Genomic DNA, 22,321 nt, shown 5'->3' on the forward strand with positions numbered 1-22,321 from the left:
ATTTCAGAAAATTGGTTTCACACTGAAATGTTCAAATAAGGAAACCAAATGATTTAAGAAAAAAATCCCCTAGTAGATGCATTTGAATAGCTTTTGTTTAGTAAGTTTTATACTTTGTAGTGTGGTAGTAGTATCTGTCCACAGTGCTTCATTTATGGGGTAGTCAATATGGATAAAATTATTATTTGTCTGTATTTAAAAATGTTGGCTTCATTCTCCTTGAAGATGAATAATATTCATTAGTCAAAATGTCAAAGGAGTATTGTAATTGTATTTATATATATAATTCTCCAAACTCTTGTATACAGAATGTTCTTATTACATTCAATGCAATAAATTCAGAGGCTGCTATGGGACAGGAGATAGCAAAATTGGGGCCAATGCTTTTCTAATTACTTACGATAATAAAAAGTGGGGCTTGGTTTTCCTCTTCCAACTAAATAAAAGAGATACGATGCTCTAGAGAGTCTATTATTCTGACTGGTTTTGTTTGTTTCTGTGAAGTTCAGCACCACTCTCTTTGTACGAGTCCTCAGGCCTTTTTCAATTTTTCTATTCGTGCATTAAAGGCCTCTTCCTGTATTTGCAGCTTTTCGTTTATCTCGGCCTGTGAAGACAATCATAAAAAAGTGGTTATGATGGAGCTATCTTTCGCTGCACATTGTCTTTGTGGTTTTGACATACTATAGTGCCTAAAGACAGACATTATCCCTCACACACCTTCCTGTTTTGCAGACATAGCCGTGTTTCAGCCTGTAGTGATGTGATAACACTTTATCATATTTCTCTGCACATTCCCAATGTATAGCATGTCTGCTATGAACAGGAAGTGGTATTTGGACAGCCATTTTTCACATAGCCTTGTGTTGGAAGATAGGATAATTTATCTGTATTTTCAGACAGACTTTACCAAGAAGCATCGAATCAGAATAACTGCTCAGGGCTCAGTTATTGCAATGTTGTTGGTCTCCCCACTCCTTTGCAATAAATGTTTTTGTCTCCTGTGTAGTACATTCTAAATGGGATCCCAGAAAGCTTCTGTTGTGAAATAGCAACACAAATAATCTCATGATTAGAATAATTTTCTTAATTAAATATATTCATCAAACATTATAACTCTTGGAATTATGCCACTTGGTGGTATAGTTTTGGTAGAAAAAAGTCAGTGATTGCTGACAGGTTCTAGTGTTTGCTGCAGCTGTGATAGCATTTAGCCTCTGGCAGTGATATTCCGTGGACTAGCGTTGCTACCTGCACATTTCCAGAAATACTTCCACATTAACTGAACATTAGTAGCCCCGGAAATGTCTGCTCTTCTTCGTGATGGATAATAAAATCATGTGTAGAGAAACCAGCAGTAGGTGATGCGGTAAAATTGGTGTTTTTGTTTAGATGATTTAAAAAAATCTACAAGTGTATGAAGAGTAGTTTATACATATGTGTTAATTACTAATTCAAAGTTTAGAATGTTCATATCTATAACAATTTCAAGTTTTCAGGGTAATTATACTTTAAGGAACTCCTATTAATTTTATGTAGAAATTTTAAAAATCAAATACTGTTTTGGTCCAGCTATACCTTTCCATTCTTATTTCTTTCTTTATGAGGGTAACTATAATAGATAGTTTTGAAATACTACATCTTGGTTGCCTTATCTGATGAGATTTTGTTTTACCTTCATAGTCAGGACTAAACATTTCTGAAAAGATCACGCTGGTGTCAATTCTAGATTCTTGTGTAATGCCAGAGTATCAAGTGATTTTTTTGTTGTTGTTATTGTTCAACTATTATCAAGCCTTGGACCAAGTTCTGTCCTCTGGTTTTCCATTTTGTCCTTTCCTGGTGGTAGAGTGAAACAGCCAAAGAGGGATGAAAATGGTACTCCAGGTTACAAAGGAACTCTGTCCATTTTTTAGGAATCTCTAATCCCTCAGGCATGATTAGGGGAGAGCTAAGAGGAGCACACAGGTCTAGGAGTGTGGAGACCTAGGGATTAGTTTAGCTATTGTAGCCTTGGGCAAGACACTTGACCACTTAGGGTCTTAGTTCTTACCTGAAATACTGAGCAGTTAAAAATTGAGTATTAAGTTAATATTACATGCTAACTTTTAAATTCATAATTCCAATTCCTAATTTTGTGATATATTCACCATTATATTTCAGTGACATGATGTTATGAAATATTTTAAAAATATGTTACTCCTATTTCTTTATGCCATGCACATTAGTCCATATAGGGATAAAATGGTTGGAAGAATAATGTGGTCACAATTCCAAAGGATTGGGAAGTTTGAACTAAACTGACTCTTCCCACTTTCAATTATAGTCCCCTGCTGCATAAAGACATTTTGGTCCAAGACAGACTATATATATGACAGTGGCCCCATCCTATATAATAAATAGCTAATATGCTAATTAGACCAAACAGCAGAATGACCGCCTGGACGACCTTCCGGATGACCTTCTGGACGAGGCTGTGAGGGGCTGCAAGGGCCGGCTGGGGCTGTGAGGGCTGAGACCCTTGCACGAATTTCGTGCATCAGGCCTCTAGTGAGATTATAATGGAGCTGAAAAAAATCCTATCGCCTAGTGATGTTGTAGCCAGTGTAATGTTGTAGCATAGCACATTACTCACATGTTTGTGGTGATACTGGTATAAACAAACATACTGTGCTACCAATCATATAAAAGTACTAGAGGCCCGGTGCACAAAATTTGTGCACTCGGGGGGGAGGGGGGCCCTCAGCCCTGCCTGTGCCCTCTCACAGTCTGGGAGCCCTTGGGGGATAGCTGGCAGTTGGACATCCTTAGTGCTCTGTGGAGGCAGGAGAGGCTCCTGTCACCACCACTGCGCTTGCCATGAGCCCAGCTTCTGGCTGAGCGGTGCCCCCCCTGTGGGAGCGCACTGACCACCAGGGGGCAGCTCCTGCATTGAGCGTCTGCCTCCTGGTGGTCAGTGCACATCATAGCGACCAGTTGTTCCACTTTTCAGTTGATTTGCATATTAGCCTTTTATTATATAGGATATAGCACATACAATAGTGTACAGTGCATACTACTTGATAATGATAATTAACAACTATGTTACTAGTTTATATATTTAACATACAACCCTTTTCATTATTATTTTAGAGTGTTCTCTTTCTACTTATAAAAAATGTTTTGTTTCACAGGCAGTGGACTTATACATCTCATGATTACTGTGTTTCTTGATTGCATCATTCTCCCCTGTACTTAATTTAATCTTGTGTTGTTTTGCACAGTAACATGTTGCATAGGCTTGTAGCCTAAGAGCAATAAGCTACATCACATAGCCTTGGTGATGTAGGCTCCATGATGTTTGATGTTAAGTATACTCCCTGATGTTTGCACAATAATATTACCTAATGATGCATTTCTCAGAATGTATCTCTGCCATTAAGCAGTGGATGATATAATGTGTTCTATGCCCATCAATAATCTCATCTCTTTTCAACTAAGAATAGATGTACTATCATCTACCAGCTTCTGTTTCACTGTCTTACCAGGGTTTTTTCACATTAACCTGGAGACCTTTCTAGTATTTCACTGAAACAGAATTCATCTACATAAGTGTGGGCTTTGGGGAAAAGATTCCTGGAGGTAAGGTGCACACCTCACAGAGTGGTGTACTGACAGAGGGGAGTTAAGTTTAAGATCACCACTGTGGTGATCAGACTTCAGTTCAGGCACAACCAACAGAGCCAGACGAAAGACTCCTTATCTGGTCAAAAACAGGTTGTCGTTGGTCTACCATCTCTCCCGGTTATTCCTTAGAACCCTGCTGAACAGACAAGCTACCCCACACCCACTAGGCTTGGGTATGCTCTGTTTCCTTTCTGGAAGAATGGGAAACATATGCCCTGGTTCGGTAGCCTCTCAGTGATCACTTCCGTGAGGTGATCTCATTGGGGTTTTCTAACCTGGAAATTCAAGTTGACCTAAAAATCTCTACAGTCCCAAGATGGCAAACTTCCCTCAAGGTTTTCACTTTATTTTACCCTGTTGCTTAGACTGAGCCAACAGCCAACATTTAACAGCAAGAATTTAGTGTTAGCATTCATATTTCTCTAAAATGTAATTCTTTTAAATATATTAAAGTTTGCTCCATTGGGTATAATCTTTTATTATACAATATGGGGCCAAAATAATTTCATTTTCAATGTGTCTTTAAAATTAAAATAACTAAACTATATAACCTTAAATGTTTGCTCTATTCAGTATAATTTTAATTAACATCTCCAGGCCAAGATAACTTCATTCTTTTTTTTTCTTCATTCTTAATAAATCTCTAAAACTATAAAGTGAGTCAATGGGAAAGTAAGTGAATTAATATACAGAATTTAAGGATTCACACTATATTTTCAGAAATTTCTGAATTACAGGAAATAAAATATGGCTATAACCACACTAGAGAAGGAGCTCTGAAAAAAATTGTACTTAAAACATGATTTCTCTACTGCCTTTTCCTCCAAAAAATATAATAATTATATGATTTTTAAAGTAAATGAGAAGAAAAACTATTGGAAAATTTTAAGCAGTTTACAATTAATAATTCAGTAAATGTTTCTACAGCAGGCCAGTGTATTCAGGCCTACACACACTGGCCACTGGCATGTGGCTACCTTTGAACAGGGATGCGGCAGTTTTAAGAGCCGGGACACTGGGAGGTAGGTTTTTGAATTGGAAAATAACTTACCATCTAAAACAGGGGGAGGAATTTAGGTAAGGAGAGTAATTACCCAACTTGGAATCAGACCAAGACACAAGGGCAAACACTGAAAAAGTGCCACACCACGGGAGTATTAAAATCCAAAGTGGCCTGGTCGTGATATTAGAGGTTGTGTGGTTTTTGTGGATGGCTCTGGAATTCAAACTAGAGCCCAGTTTACAACTCCCTTTCAGAGTCTCTCATCAGCTCTGACCTTGGAAACTCTGGACAAATGACTCAGTTTCCTGCGTCTCTCCTCTTTTAATTCATTTGTCAGAGAAGTGCCTGCCTAATTTGCCTACAGTTTACTACAATAATTGGTAGAAAATACATAAAAGGATTTACTATCTTGAAGCATTGCATAAATCCACATCATCATGTCATTTTATTGAAAAGTTGGCAGTAATTTGGCCCAGGCTAATCCCTGAATCCACTTAATATGGTAATGATCGTAGCACCTTCTCCTCTGGTCCAGATTCTCTCTATGTCTAATTATACTATTTAGATGACCCAACTAATGAACTTCCAAGCCTAGTTAAGAATCGCTGCAGGCCAATGGACAATCATGTACGTGTACAGCAATCATATTATTTTGTTTACAGAGTAGTGTTATAAATACCGCAGACTCTAATATTAAAAAAAATCAATAAATAGTTAAAAGCACACTCACTATATGGAATATGGCCTTGGTAAAGATGTTTTCAATTTTTCGGGCCTGCAAACAATTCTATTACTGTCTAGTAGTTCCTCAGCAATAATTTCAGAGCCACAGGATCGCAAAGGAGCCCAGGGCCATGATTATACATAAACTATATTTAGATGAAATGTTATCACTTCTAAAAAGGAGATATGTTCTGAACTCAGCTTGATTCAACTGCACTCTGCCCTTCCACACAGTAACCAGTTATTACATTCATGGGGTTGTTAACAATACAGCTTTGTGTAAAACGTGTTCTTCCACTATTTCTGGTAAACACTAAATACTCTTTATTAAGCCAAGAACTTTGGCTGATTCTGTTGGCATCAAATCATTAAACGTTCATGTAAATAGTGCATTAACATTTGATGATTAAACAGTAACAAGGTATGCTTATGCCAAGCTAATCTTTTGCCCTTTCTAAATTAGTTGTTAATACAGTGTGCTTTTTATATACAGTCTCATGCTCAGATATCAACTTAATCTTTCCCTACGATGCATTAATATTTAAAACATGCAGTAGACTGTCTTATTGATTCACAGTCATTTCCACAAGAAATTATAAATACTCTCAAAATATGCAATTCCCTTATTTAATCATTTTGCCTGGGCAATGATGCAAATCTTTGTGTAGAGGTAGAAATGTGCTTTTCTGGATCGGAAAAAAAAATTAAGCATAAAGCTTAGCCGACTGATCCATCATTGGCAATTGCTGCTGAGCTGGCTGTTGCCAGCACCGTTTTCATGCATCCATTGGTATAAACTGTGTAGCTATTAGTGCGATGTGAAAAGGAGCAAACTATTTGAGGAGTTCAAAGACTTGAAAACTTCTTTTAGAAATTTGGTGAGAAAACTTAGCTGAGAATTATGCTGTGATCTTCAGTGTTTACTGCTTTTAGCAATGTACTCTAATTACTCTCGCATGAGCGATTTTGTTATGACAAGGCACAAAGTCTTTACCATGTTATTTTTTGGGTTTCGATGCTGAATGATTTTTCAAACTGATAACACTCACTACACTATGTGCTGTTGGCGAAGTTATTTTGTGATGTTATTGAGTCTCAGATGACTCAACTGAGAGTTATGTGGCGATGTTAAATTGAACTCTTCCATCATAAGCGATGCTCTTGCTAGCTGAGTGTAGGTAGTGCTTACAGACATTAAGGATGAGGTTGGCTAATTAACCAGTAATGAAGTAAGCGAGCACATTATCAAGGCTGAGCACCTGAATGCCGATTAGGATGTCATCTGTGACTTGGGCAAGCACGGATTTTATATCTTCAATGGTGAGACCAGCTAAAGCATCTGTCTCTGAAGTGCTGGCTGCTGGCTGGGACTCCACTGAGCCTTGTTCTTGATCCAATATCTAGAATATGGAAAGTAAACAATGTTCAGGTGATATCTAGAGCATTCAGGGATTTATATGGAGCCTCAAACTTCTGGGTCATTTCCTACCAGGAGTGATGTCAATCTGCCAGGAGATTGCAATTTGACATCATCCTGCATTTTCATTATTTATGAGCATCACGACAGATGAAGTCATGGTGCTAACCGTGCTTACTTTGAGAAAGTGAAGGTGGAAACTGGGGAAGATGATGGAGTGGAAAAGATTAAAATTCCTGAACCAATGTCAGCTGACCCACCTGTGAATCAATGGTAAAACAAATATTTATATTTAGCTGGGGAAAGTCACAAGGGAGAGAAAAATGGAAGAATATTTGCTTCCTTTCCTCTCACCCTTAGAAAGTCTCATGCTGAGATAGGTTGAATTAAGAGACAAAAAGAAACATACCTTCACTTCTGTATCCAATGTTGGGGGTGGCTCTATGAATGTTGAGTAAATATCAAATGAGATTCCTTCTTCTAGAGGGTTGGGGAAAAGGCCGCCTGAAGACTTGACGACCTCTATCATTTGCTGGAGGGGAAGAAAAGAGCTGTATTACGATAAAGCTTTTGTGTGTAACCACAATTTACAATTTCAGTTCTGCATCTGATAATTAGCATTTTATTCTACCCACTGTCTAATTCTCTTTCCATCCTATTTGGTTTAGGACTTCATTTTGTACTTCTCTGAGCTTTCATTGTTCATGGGTCAGTATCCCCTTCCTCCTGCTTACAAGCTCTCTGTACGCAGAGACCATGGTTTAGATCCCCTGTATTTCTTCTCAAAGTTTGGCAGAGGGTTAGATGCTTAAAACACTCAATAACATCCTGATTGTGATAGACGTTACTCAGCAAGATATAGTTGTTCTTGCAGGCCATAGTGAAATGGCCATCAAGAACTTGCTAAAGGCTCTAGGTTACTGTATAAAGCCAGCACACAGTAAATCAGAGATGCTTGCAAAATCAACCAAGAGCACAGAGGGCAGGGCAAAATTTCACTGTAAGCATTTAATAATTCTATAGCAAGAGTGTATCAAACAGAGGAAGGGGGATCATGGTTGGTCAACAGTAGAAATGAAGAAACAGGAATTAAAATGTCAATTTAAGTCCTGGCTGGTTAGCTCAGCTGGTTAGAGCATCATCCGATATGCCAAGGTTGTGGGTTCAATCCCCAGTCAGGGCACATACAAAAATCAACCAATGAATGCATACGTAAGTGGACCAACAAATTAATGCTTCTGTTTCTTTCTCTCTCTAAAAAAAAAAAAAATCAATAAAGTTTAAAAAAAGAAGTCAGGAGAGAGAGAAAGAGGAGACGAGGGCACTGATTTCATTAAACATCTGAATCATTTTATTAGTTCCTCTTGTTCTGATTCTATGTTGAACAACCAATATTTTGATCATAATTTGACTTTCCATCTCTCAAATGATCTATAAAGATATGTCCACTTTTGTGCTCTGATTCTCTTGCTTATCACATTCCTTACTGTAAATCAATAAATTGATGTTCTAGTTTATCTCCATGATCCTATTTTTGTGGCCCTGAGATGACGCTATCCTATTTGCTGACAAAGTCAGACCGTGAGCCTTACAAGTTTGAAGACAATACTCTGGAAATGCATAAATTCACCAAATAATTACCATCCCCTGAGGCCTGGAAAAGCCCTAAAATCATTATATATTCATTTCTAATTTCACAATAGTTTAGATAAGCTTATATAATATTTCATCACTTAAATATAACTATTTATTTTTACTTATATGGGTTTTGAAATGTACTGGAGGCTAAGTTATTGCTTGGTCATACCAATGTATCTTACATTGGATTCATATTTCTAACTTTAATTTGATTTTATAGAAAGTTGCTGCTTAGTATACATATAAAGTAGGAATGAAGTGTCCTAACTTTACAGTCAAGTGAATTGGAAACCAAGAGATTAGATGACTGGCTTACTCAAATAATTGCTAGGTCTGGGAGTTAAACCCTGGTGTGCTAACTTCTTGGCGTATTCAGTTGTCAGTAAACTGGAATGTGTCATCAAGTTGCCATACTTGGAAATTACTGATGTTATTGAGCACTTGCTCTCTATTCTGTTAGATGACATCATTCCAGATTGTTTATCTTAAGTTGACTAAATGTTAATCAAAATAGAACATCAAGAAAAAGCATATCAGAATGATTCTTTTCTCTCATCACATTCATAAGCCCCAGTTTTTTTCCTAAATGGAGGCATTTTCAGCTTCCTACAAAATTATTTGCACCTTTTCTCACCACGCTTGTTTTTCCATCCTCCTACATTTTATATTGCTCTTTATTTTGCTAAACTAGGACAATGAAACAGCTAAACATATTTTAGTGTCCTCTGAAACATTATAGGTAAAATAAATAAGCAGCACAGGGGAATACAGAGACAGGGAAGAGGATAGAAACAGAAATATGGGGGGAGTGGTGGTGGGTGAGACATGGAAATAAGAAGAGAGGAAGAATTGAAGGGAGGTTACTGAATTTCCTGCAGGCTTGGAGAAAATAAGCCTGAGCTAATGGGCAAGATACAAGTATATCCTTTTAATGAAGCTGAAATGTCCTTTTATTTGTTGCTGTGGCATATCTGTCCCACTGCTATGCACTTCCACATACAGGCTAGGCCTTTCTGCTAATTCTCTCACCTCGAGGTGGAAGTTCTCAATAGATTCCCTATTCCCTCTCCATCCTGTTAGCAGATTCTACCATCTGCCCATCTGTGCCCCATCTTCCATCAGATTATACACTTAAATGTAAGCAGATATTTGTGCTCAACTCTCTCATTTTATCCCTCCCAGCCCTCCCAGTGGTTTGGATTTCTTTAGAAAGCTAATCTGAACTACCTGCCAATGACCCAGCGCTCCTGGTCTTTGGCACTAGGGTGTGTGTGTACTGGGCACACACTTGGAAACTTGGAGCTCCTCAGGTCCACATCATTTCTCTGGTGGAATGAAGCTCCCATTTAGCCCTAGAACCTGGAGCTCTGACTGAGAGTTGAGCTTTCCTTCTACTTGACTTTGAGTGTAGCTAATACAGCTAGTCACTTGATTTATCTTGTGCACAAAGCTGGAGGTGGGGGAGGGGTAATTCCTTTTCTTCAGGATGTTTATACTATCAGGGAATCAAACCATAGCTACATTTTTCTTTAAAAAAATTTTTTTTAAAATTTTTCTTAATCTTACACTTTTTTTTTTTCATGAAGAGTTACATTTGGCTGTGTTAGTAAGGTACTGTAAGGGAAAACATACCCTAATTTCAGATGAGAGTAAACACAAAGCTGTTTAACTAATAATAAGAAGGTATACAGTCAAATATAGTTTACAGAAGCATCACAGTGATTTTTTTCCCCATTAAGTGGCATTTAAAAAAAAAAAGTTTAAGAAAAATTAGAATCAATAATTGTGGTGAGAGCACAGAGCCAGCAAATATGTTTAAATGAAACCGTCTGATGCAATACTTTCTTTAAAAAAAAAAATACAATTAGGCCTTTGTATTTTTTTTTTTAACAAAACCTCATGTTTTACAACATCACTGGTTCTGTAATAAAATCTATTTAAAACAGGGAGACATGGTCAGCTTTATTAAGTTAGATTTTCTGAAAGAACGTTATAATTTCCTCAGTCTATGAATAGTTGAAGCAAATTAAATAAAGCTAGTTTTATAACTATTTTTATACATTCCTATAGAATTGTAATTGTCTCATATTTTTTTCCTCAAAAGCCTAATATGTTACCTCTTAAATCTAGAAAAATAAAAACAGAAAAAGGATCAAGTATGTTTATTAAAAAAACACTCCTGTTTGGTACCCTGATTTAGCAACCTCCCTTTCTCTATAAGAGAATAGCACCCATAATCTTCAGATCAAGAAACAAAGGGAATGACTTTAAGTGACTTGCCTGAGGCCTAATGCTGAGATTAAAACTCAGGAGTTTCTGATTATACACATACATCCATTTGGCCAAATGATTGGTTTTGCTTGACTTTCAAATACCCCCTAAATATTACTTTGAATGTAAAGCAATAAATGTGTTTCTCTTGCCATTTTTTGAATGCTTACACACAAATGGATATAATAAAAACAATCATGTTGTTCCATGTGAATGCCATTTATATTTTTTCAGATAATGAGCAGACCATTTGAACCAAGGTGAGTACATTAAAAGCTCTAATAAAGAAGAGAATAGATTTCTAAACTGAATAATCGACTGTTAAGTGAACATACAATAAATAACATCTACAGATGTGGTCGCTAGAAAATTAGTTTTATATAGCTCACCAATACACATTTCCCCCAGATGTTATCTGTTACATGAAAATTAAGTTAGTTATATTGTTCATTACGTGTACATTTCATTAGTGTTATTTAAGACAGTTTACATTCCAAGCTTTAGTTGAATCATGCAATGGTATTTAAAGAATATAAAGTAAGTGGCTTTTTGGCATAATTTAATACTTGTAAGAACAAAATTTCATTATCAACCATTATGTAGCTTAAAAAATATCCAAGAACTTTACTTACAAGCCAAACAATATCACTAAAAATCTTTTAAGAATTTACATATTCAGTAGGAAATGGACCTCTATCATGGGAATCAATGATAAGAATTTTGAACCCTCTTGGAACTAAGTACAGGGTCAGTTTAGTTTTAAAAACACACTATACAAATTAAACCCTGCTTTCAGATCTTACTGTGCTTAAGAACTATAAGGATTTTATCTGAAAAATGTTACTTCATGCTTTCTTTTTCTACTTTATGTGATAACATTATTAATAGTATTAACTCTGATTTATTGTTTCTCTGTTATTTTTTGTTACTGTTTGTTTTTGTTTATTGCTATTTATTTGTTTATTATTTTCTCTGGAGAAAGTGCAGGTGATCAATGGGTAGTGTTTGTACTGCTGAAATCTATGATTAAGGTGTCAATTACTAAATTATTCAAAATATTAAAAATGTAATTGAGATGACAACTTTCCATTGTTTTAAGTGGCAGAAAGCAAGATATATCTGTTAAACCCTTTTGGAACTAGAGGACACATACAAAACACTGGCTTGCTTGAAAAAGACATTTGTTTGGAATTATCAAAGGATGACTTCATGTGTAAATCAGAACTTACTAAAAAATGTCAAAGTTTCAAGTAGCAAACTTTATTGCAAACTTTTCCCAGTACAAGGAAAAAAGGCATACAAATCCCTGTAATGTTTTAAGTATTTTTCCCCCCAAAGAGAAAGGCATTACTAATTTGCAAGTCTAATTAAGAAGAACTTGTGTGGTTCTGGAAATTTTAACAAAAAAATGGTAACCCATTGCCCACAATATACTGCACGTAAAATAACATATGAATGCCACCTGCCAAATGCAATAAACTCTGCTAATGTCATACTGAGGCCATAAATTTAAAATCAAAAGACAGTAAATTCAAAAGCTATGATTATCAGAGAAACTAAATTAATTCATTTCTAAAGTGTTTCTCTTTTGTGTTCAGGCCATTACAAACTCTTAATATATCCTGTATATGTAGAATATCAATTCTGCTATGAGATCCTCCTCCCCTTTTGCATTTTTGACTTGGAAATAAATTTGCAAATGCAGCACATTAATTTTCTTTCCTATGCTTAATATGCAGTATTTACATTTTGAAAAGGTTTAGAATGTTGCCAGGCTTCTGCAGAGTATGAATAGACATCTAATAGCAACTTCTATTTTTACTCACAGCATACTGGTAGTTTGAACATTTATAACTTAATAGAGCATTGAGACCATCAGATCCACATGCTAATCACCTAAACAGTGAACGGTAACACAGTACAAGTTAGGACAGGAAATGAAGACTACCCCTTCCAGCTGAAGCTGAGAGAGGAATTCAAGTTGGCAGGCCACAGTAAACCAATTTGCAACCTGGCTAGGACACTCCAGTTAACACCTCGTGCCCATTTTTATTTATATGTCTTGATTTGATCTTGTTTAACTTGGGCTTGGAATTTAAAAAACTAAAGTTAGATAATTAAAGAAACTGATTCCAGGTTATTTTAAACATCTTCAGTATTTCAAGCGTACTTCTGCTTCAGGCCAACACAATTTGAAAAGAAATCTGAGTACTCCTATCTTAATGACCTAAGAAAACAAAATCCTCTCTAATGAATTTGAAAAAGAGTACCTTCTTAAAGTAAATGCAATTTAAAAGGGAAAGATCTGGCTCCTGTGCAAACATTTCCCAAGGGATAGAACAGTTCTTCAGATGCCCAGATACTTTCTAAAGATGGTAATAATCTGGAAGATAGACCACTGCATTATAGGCTTATCCTTGGCTCTCTTCCTAACTGTCAGATGCTAAGAAAATCCCTAGGCCTCAGTTTATTTATCTGTAAAAGAAGGATAATGATAATTGCTACCTGGCTACTTCATCAAATTATTTCTAGCACAAATTAGATAATGTGGGTGAAAATAATGGAAGTTCTTCAAAGGGAAGCTATTATTAAACCCAAAGGTGTGTTATTATAATTACTGTTATTATTGAAAGGGTCGTCTCTCTAATGCGAGCATTGGAAAACAGATTAGAGTAGCCACACGGAGGACACTGGCCCATGTTATTTCTATATGTAATTGTCAATATTGCCCGAGGAGTCTAATGACCTCAGAAGAATTTGTTAATGAGGACATGCTATCAATCCGTTTCCACACAGCCAGTCTTGATAATATCAAACATATATTCAGTCCTATCTGATTTTAAGAATTCTGTGGACTCAACTTCTCTGAGACCTGGATAGCATGGCATAATTAGGTAGTTGTGTGGCATGGTCAGGACTAAGGCAAATCGCCTATTTAGGAAAGGAGAGTGTTTACATCTAACTTTTAAATGAGAAAATCTGTCTTTCCCCTTCATAGCTCAATTTATTCTTCTCTTTATCTTTTGTTTTTCAGAATCCAGTGTGGTCTGTGGTTGCCCAGATTGAGTTCATTTTAAAAAAATTTCCTTCAACGAATTTCATCAAAAGTAAAGAGTTAGGGCATAGAGGGCAAACTTTCAACAAGTCCTTCTTTTGAAAATTGAAATACCAGAGATCTTGAAATTGCTAAATTCAAAACTGTACTTTTTATTCTTAGATTGACCTTATCCTCCAACTTCCTCAGTGTGACAGACGGAAAGTATGGTAGGTTCCATTATAAATACTTAGAAAACAACTAATGCTTTTCAAAAATATTTTTAGAAGCCACTCAGAGTATATTTGTTTAGCTTACTAAATTATACTCTAAAAGGCATATCCTTGAACTCAGCTGTAAACTATTTCAAATAGTTCTAATCATGGATAAATTTTTGTTTGGTTTCATTTAGAGTGTTCTATTTAAATTTTAGATTTTAAATATTTAAAGTATTTAAAACATTAATAGGAAATACTCTAAATTATCTCTTGTTTTAAGAATTAGAAATTAAGTATCAGTATCTGTCAATTATAATAATAAAGATCAGTTTGCTATTATCTTTGTGGAAAACCTGTTTTGAATTTTATATATATATATAAAGCCAGTGACCAAAATGCCATAACAATCCAAACAACGGGTGTGCCAGTGAACCAGCGATCAGGGGGTGGGGCTGACAGGCCAACCTCCTGTGGCCCCTCCCCCCAGTTGCCCCACCCCTGATCAGCCTCCACCACCCCATATGGGGGGAGCGCCAGCTGATCAACCTCCTGCAGCCCCTCCCCCCAGCCAGCTTTGCTCCTGATTGGCCCCCTACTCTGATCAGGGGCAGGGCTGGCCAGCCCACTATCAATGGCCACTCCCCCAGGCAGTTGGCCCCTGATCAGCCCCCCTACCCCCCATTTGGGAGCAGGGCCAGCCAGCCCACCATCCACAGCCTCTCCCCATGGCCGGCTCCACCCCTGATCTGCCTCATCACCCCAATGGGCCCGTGGTCCCAAGCCCCAAGCCAACTCCACCCCCAATTGGCCCCCTCACACCAATCAGGGGTGGGGCTGGCCTGCCAACCTCCCACAGCCCCTCCCCACAGCCAGCCTGGCCCTGATCAGGCCCTGATCGGGGCGCGCCAGCGGCTAACCTCCCACTGTCCCCTACTCCCAACAGGCCCAGCTCTGATCTGCCTATTGGGGCCGATCAGAGGGCTGGCCAGACCTCCCGTGCACAAATTTGTGTACTGGGCCTGTAGTCAAATATAAATTTATATTTATATTTTATATGTTGCATTTTAATTACATTCTAAAATAGCTTATATGAAGATGAAGCTATGTCATAGCCTTTATATTTGAGAATATTCCTTTTGAACAAGTTTCTATAACTTGCAGAAATCAGATGAGCCAATATGTCCCAATGGTTGAAAGAGAAACTACAATGGAAGAATCCTAAGTACTTGATTCCAATCTTTCTCTTTTCATGGGCTTCCCTGATATTTTTCACAGTTTAAACTACCTGAGTAAGAGGAGTCCGAAACCTTTTGGATGAAGTATACATGTAATTTACTTAATTTCAAAGCACACTGAGTGAACTGCATTTCAGTCCTGAAGTCATCAGTTAGAATAAAAAAAACCTTAAAACTATATTGAAACTCATGTAGAAATATAAAGTTTTTTTAGACAAAAACAGAATGTTTGTAAAGTACTATGAAACCTTTAGAGAAGTCAACATAATATTATTCCTGTCCTCTTAGACCCAAGATGTCTATTTTAAGTAATCTGACATTAAAAATGTGCTGACAAATATAGATTAAAAAACAACACAGGAAGTTGTAAATCAGTTGGTAACCCTTAGCATCAAGGAAATAAGAGACCATGAAAATATAGTCATTTGCTTTAGTCAACCTCAACCTTAATTTTTAACTTAAGAAAATTTGCAGAAGGCATGATGTTTACATTTTGGATATTTTACTCATAGTTTGTGTGTTTCCTTTTTCTCCAGTAGGCTCATAAATTATTACAAGGAAACATGTTGTCACAGTTATAAATATTTCCCTCTCTGCTCAGCTCCCTCCCCCATTACCCCCCTCCTTTTTCAAATCTCCCCTAACTGGTTCTGTTACGGTATTAGGCACTCTTCCTCGGTCAGCAGGGCACGATCTTCTTTCTTCAGAGGAAACTGCTGTCAGTTACTCTTCTGTGCCTGACATTCTAGAAACAGGGCTCGTGCAGGAAGCACCGCACCCTTTCCTTCGGCAGCTTCTTATTATGTACACGGGGTGTCATTATTTTAATGACCTGAAAGGAGTCATGTCTTCCCAAGCAAGAAACAGCTCTAGGTACCCTAAGTTTGAGGCTTTTCATGGAATCTGAATTCTTGGAAATCAACTTCAAAAGTGATTTTGTAGACAATGGTTTATACGGCAATAAATTTTCTCAAACAAGACCTTTCATTATAATCTGTAAACCATGCTAGTTTAGTTAAAAACAAACAAACCAAAATAACAACAACTCTGAAAAGTTTGCATGGTATGTTATTCCAGATCTGAACGTTTCAGAAATCTGAATTATTTCCCCTTACATGGTGTGGAGTCCTGGCTTGGCCCTGCCACTCAACAAAGAGTATGTTTGAGATGTGGCATCTTTACTTGTAAAATTAGGTGGTTGGATTAAGTCTTCTCCAGTCTCGATACAGATGTTATAACCTAATTTACTCAATTTCAAGTGGCTTTTCCTCTCCAAACAAGACTCAAAGTTGCCGGTCAGTGAAGATCCTCAGGTACAGTATTTTTCTCTTGTGATGTAGAAGAATATTTGGATCACACACCCAGTGCTTACTGACATTTTAGACAGGCTGAAGCTTGTCCATCTATTTCTACTTAATTATCTTCTCCAAACCTGCTCCTCCTCCATTTCCTTAGCTCTCAATGGCATCAGCAGCTTTTCGGTGACCAGACTCAAAACTCTGAGGTTGTTTTCAGTTCCCTTTCCCTCTTCCCTAACATTAAGTCAACCACACGGCATTTTGGGGGCATCTCCGTAATGTCTGTTTCATCACAATGACCACTGAGTAATCCAGGGGCCACACTGTTTCCCATGGGCCATCTCCTCTACCCCTGGCACCCCCAGCCCCAAACAATGTGAATGATACCCATTCGACTTGTGGCAGCACTTGCCTCCATCCAGGAAAATGAACATTGAAGATGAAGAAAAAAAAACCCAAAATAAAAACAACTTTTACCAGTATTTACCAGAACCTACTCTGATTTTGGCATTGGGCTAGTTAGAAAGCACATTATAAATAATAGGTCCTTTAATTCATACTGCATTGTGAGGAGAGGTTTTATCAACCTCATTTTTTGAATGAAGAACTTAAAGCTCAAAGAGGTTAAGTAACTTGGTCAAGGTTACACAACTAGAGAATAACGAATTCTGTCAGAACTTGAACTGAGATCTATTTGACTCCAAAGCTCATGCACCTAGTCCTTAGGAGTAAATGGAACCCCACTGGCTCTTTATGCTCCCCCCAAAAATATTTCTCTCCAGTTTCTAGGTGAGTAAATAGAGGTTTGGGAAAGTAAGATGATAGATGCACAGTAGGAATCTGGGAAATTCAGAAAGAGAATTTGTTCACTGGTTCCTCACAGCATTGCAGTGCATTATTCCAAAGTCAGTCAATGGAAGGCAGAGGAGGACTGATTTTTTTTAAGACGGCAAGATATAAAAAGCATCTGGTTTATAGAGAAATCTGAGAACTTAATTCATTCATGTAAACAGGAAATATAGGAGCATCAGTTTTCTTTTGGTGACTAAAACTGCATGTTCCTGCTCAAATAGAAATTTGTCCTATTTGTTGTAATTTTAATTACTATTTTCATTGGAATCATAGTTTGTTTTCCCCCCTAGGAACAGGCATGTAGAAAAACAACCAATAGCCTAGACAGTTAAAAAGCACATTGAAAAATGAGTATGATTGTGTGAACAAGCCTCTTGTGATTATTCTTCCACTGTGTGCTGCAATGTGCTATAAATCCATTTTCATATTTTTAATTAACACCTAGTTCCAAAAAACTTTCTGGAGGCCATTAAAATCACAAATGGGGGGAAAAATTTTTATCAGAAAATTGACTGTAGACTATTTTGGTAGTGTTTATTATTTTTACATTTTAATGATTAAAATTAAATATAGTTCAATTACTCATGACAGAGGACAGTGGAATAATTTTCATGGCTGATATAATTTTGAAGTCAAACCCGGGTTTGACTTTATTAGTTCTGCTGTGGATGAGTGTCACTGTCCATCCTGCAGCTCTAATTCCTGATCACTTCCATCCATTCATAAAAGGAATCAGACAGCTGTACCAAGTTACACTTCTCCTAGAGACCTAGTGGTGCTTTGGCTTTATCTCAACAGCATTCCTATCGGGACTGCAGTGTTGCTTCTGCCCCATGGATTTTAGGCATCTATTTTCATAGTTTGAATCATTCATTTGTTTAATTTCTTTAATGGGAAAACAGAGAATGCATGAGGATTATTTGAAAATTCATTACACCAAAAAACCTGTATCATCTGCTATTTTGAGACACTTTTTTTGTCCCAAGTAGAAGGTATAACTGCGGCTCTCTGAGGATACTTATGCATTCCTGGTCCCACAGCAATGACCACTGTTTCCTATCTAGAAAATGGGGATAACAATAGTTACCAACCACATGAATTTTTGTGAGGATTAAGTCAATATGCATAAACCTCTTAATTTAGTGCCTGGCAAGTAGGAAGAGCTGAAATATGTGAAGTCTGTTTTTCTTCATATTGTTATGTCACATATTTATGTCTATAATGATGCTAAACAAAATTCTCCAAGAATAGGGACTTGGTCTCTTTTGTTCCCCACCTCACTGCCTGGAAGGTGGCTGATAAATATGGGAAAGTAATAAATATTTATTGAATACTTAACTGTAAGAAGTCATCATGGACTCATGATCAAGAGATCATTTTACCACTACTTTTCACCCTGTTATACAGTCTAATGAGATACTTTTTAAGATTTTTTTCATTCTAGTCTCCTCCCCTCTTTATGACCTATAACTCAGGATGCTCCTCATCTGGGGGTCCAGCCCAGCTCCTTGACTTTATCTATTTCTCCCCTGCTTGGTGGTCAAGTTCTTCCTATCTATGCTAGATGGAATTAAGCAAAATGAATAGATTGTGGTGGTAAGACTGGAATATTAGGATGAGTATAGCGGCCTGTTCCCGGTAAGGAACTTGTTCAGGCCAGGAAAACCCTGGAAGGATAATTCTGATTTTCACACTTGTATGAACACAGCCTTGGTATGAGGGGTTGCTAATGAAGCCAGAGAATCTGGCCCAGCATGTTAATTTCAATTCACGGAACTTCCAGGTATTTATAAATAAATTCCATACATTAGGCAACTGATATTTAGATAAGAAAGTCAGAAATCACATGCTGTAATATAGTGCTTAAACAGATTATAATATCAACCCATTCTAGCAAAGCTAACATAATTGAAGTAATCAAAAACAAGCAAGGACAATGAGCTACTGTTTGAAAATTCTTCTGCTAGAAATAAGAAACCAGGACTAAAACTATGCAAACAACAAAGGCACACTGCAAAATTAAGCCATAGTATTAATGGGGTTTATCGAATTATATAATCTACAACGAAGTCATAACAGATTTCAGATTGGAATACCTTTGGAAACATCAGTCACCTGATTTATTATCATTGCCCTAAGAGAAGATGAAGGTTTACTTTGAAGGATCTGGTATTTAAGGCAATTTTGAAGAACAGATAGAGTATCAAAATATTATGAAAAAACACATTCAATTTCTTTAGCTTCTGTATCTATCTGAAACATTTTATTTTGTTTGGCTCAGCAATGATGGTAAACACTAAGAAATGATGGGAAAGATAATATTTTACAGTAATTCTTTAGTCTAAAAAATACTCCTTGCCTTATGTTTATTTTGCTATAATTAGTTTATTTATTTGCTTATTAGTAAATAATTTTATTTTTATTTTAGACACAGAAATACAATATTTTAACTGATTTATTCTTTTATGAAACTGGTCTTTCTATTGGTAGATCATAAGATATTATTTTAATAAGATTTTTTAAAAGCATTTGCTGTTATATCTCGGAACTTCGGAACTTTACCATCTTACTAGCATCTGTCAGATTTAATCACCCACAGAACTACCTTATAAAGATTATCTTATCAGAAAAAGTGTCATCTTGTGAGCTTAGGTGTGAGAATTGCAAAATAAAGCTGAGCTACACTAACAACTGCTGTGCTAATTTATTATAAATTATGTTTTTTTGTTTGCAGATATAAGACATGAGAAGTGTTTCTATTTTAAATTCATTTCCTATTATTTCAACATAAATACCAAACAGCTCGAAAAAAAGTGAGAACAGAGAATATTCCTTAAATAGGTTCTAGTGACAGTGAAATTTATTTTCTAAGCTATCGGTACCAGTCATGTCATTCTGTTCTAGGTGCAGAAACCAGGCAGCACAATTAAGACAAAGCATGTATGCTTAGAATGCTAGATGGAAATTGCTGATCGTCATATGAAGAGTGATGATTTATAGGATATGAACTGGAAATAATTGCATAGCAAGCTGGTCTACAACAAAGCTTTAATTCACTGGGCTGACACTGTAAACTCATAATGTGTCGACCTGGCACCAGCCATGATAGATTACAGCTGTTCACAACACATAAGCATGTCCTTTTCATGAACATTCTGGGAACCATGGTTCAGATGACCCCAGTAAAAACAACTGCAATGGTTTTAACCAAGCTGGTTCCCTCAGAAATGTAAAAACCATGATGAGTCATTATATTATTAAAATTCAGAACCAGGTGGCAATGAATCACATGAAGTTATCACCTCTAAATCATCAAAGAGTATATATTGGGTTCTATAAAGTACCATGAGTCTCAATGCATTTTAACAAGCTAACTTCTTATATAAACACAATTTTATTAATATATTTATTCTTCTTCTTATGAAAACTAGAGTGAAATTTAGTGGCCATAAAAGTGAAGGGCTAATGTTGCTAGCTTGAGCCAGAAAGAGTATAGGCCTGTATTTGTATACTGCTTTATTTATGTAGCTCTACCAATAACTTTTGACCTATATTTGTTCTTATGAGTCAATGCCAAACATGGGAATTTGTATGATTCTTAAAAAAGATGCATTAGTGGACTGGGCATGTGGCAAGAAACACTCAAATTTGTTGTGTTTTTTAATCTAAATTAGAATTTGAACTCTGGTCTCAAGAACCAGTTGTGGGTCAACCCAACTATTTTGCACACACCCCTCCACCACTTTTTAAAAATATATATCTACTGGATTTCAAAGAAAACAGGGTAGAAATACTATTTAAGAAAAAGTAAAAATAAAATAAAAAACCATTTTGCTGGGTTTGCTGTGAGCTAGTAAGCTTTATGTTGTACCTGATCACATATTTAAAAGAAGAGTTTTGCCTCTTATGTAAGATTTAGATATCAGTTAAATTTAATTGGTCTGGGTGCATGCCATCTAGGCAGACATATCATAGGCAGACTTCTGCCTTCTCAGGGGTTACAGTCTAGAAGTGGAGTCAAAAGGCAGGGGATATAAATACCTATACAATCAATTATAATAATATGTGAAAATGGCTACAAGTGGGCTAGATTAGGGTACTATTGGGTCATTCACACTTTTTTTAGCTGACAACTGAATGATGTACCAGTGAGAGATCAGACAGACAAGGAGAAGAGCTGGAAGGGAAGGGCATAGTGGGGTATGTGTCAGCTAACTAATTATTTTTATTTATTTTTTAAATATATTTTTATTGATTTTTTTACAGCGAGGAAGGGAGAGGGATAGAGTTAGAAACATTGATGAGAGAGAAACATCGATCAGCTGCCTCCTGCGCACCCCCTACTGGGGATGTGCCCGCAACCCAGGTACATGCCCTTGACCGGAATCGAACCTGGGACCATTCAGTCTGCAGGCCGACGCTCTATCCACTGAGCCAAACCGGTTAGGGCTAGCTAATTTTTTTAAATTTTCATCTGAGGATATGTTTTTATCGATTTTAGAGAGAGAGGAAAGGAGAGATAGAGAGAAAAACATTAATCGGTTGCCTCCTGTATGCACCCTGAGAGTGAACCGGCAACCTAGGTTTGTGCTCTGACCAGGAATCAAACCCACAACCACTCGGTGGATGAGACAATGCTCCAACCAACTGAGCCACCTGGCCAGGGCAGCTAGCTAATTTTTATAATAATTACTCAAAATCAGGGGAATAAGTGATATTAAATCATTTGAATATAAAAAACATGCTAAAATAAACTCAGTTAAGCATAATTGTTAATTGCTGATAAATACTGCTTTATTATAAAGAAGATCAGAAGAAATATTTGGTTAATGGCTATTTTTACTTAAAATATTTATAGTTGGAGGGACACAAATAGATCTCTATGGAAAACACATTTGATAGCTAAATATAAAAAAATCCAAATATTAATAACTACTGACATTTATGTAGCCTTTTATTTTCTCCC

The 22,321-nt window shown here is 36.7% G+C and overlaps 1 protein-coding gene across 2 annotated transcripts in view; it reads right to left on the reverse strand.

Annotated features, from left to right (window-relative positions):
• Positions 1–251: 251 nt before the first annotated feature.
• The window catches only part of CABCOCO1 (ciliary associated calcium binding coiled-coil 1), a 110,685-nt gene continuing 88,615 nt past the window's right edge, over positions 252–22,321 (reverse strand). For both annotated transcript variants that reach the window (XM_081104892.1, XM_081104891.1), the window contains 3 exons: positions 7,219–7,341; positions 6,652–6,792; positions 252–607 (listed from right to left, as the gene is read on the reverse strand). In XM_081104892.1, the coding sequence (XP_080961018.1) occupies positions 533–607; positions 6,652–6,792; positions 7,219–7,341 (339 nt within the window). In that variant the 3' untranslated portion in view covers positions 252–532. The remainder of the gene's footprint in view (positions 608–6,651; positions 6,793–7,218; positions 7,342–22,321) is intronic.

This window comes from Myotis nattereri (assembly GCF_964212035.1).
Source record: "Myotis nattereri genome assembly, chromosome: 13".
Classification (NCBI taxonomy): domain Eukaryota; kingdom Metazoa; phylum Chordata; class Mammalia; order Chiroptera; family Vespertilionidae; genus Myotis; species Myotis nattereri.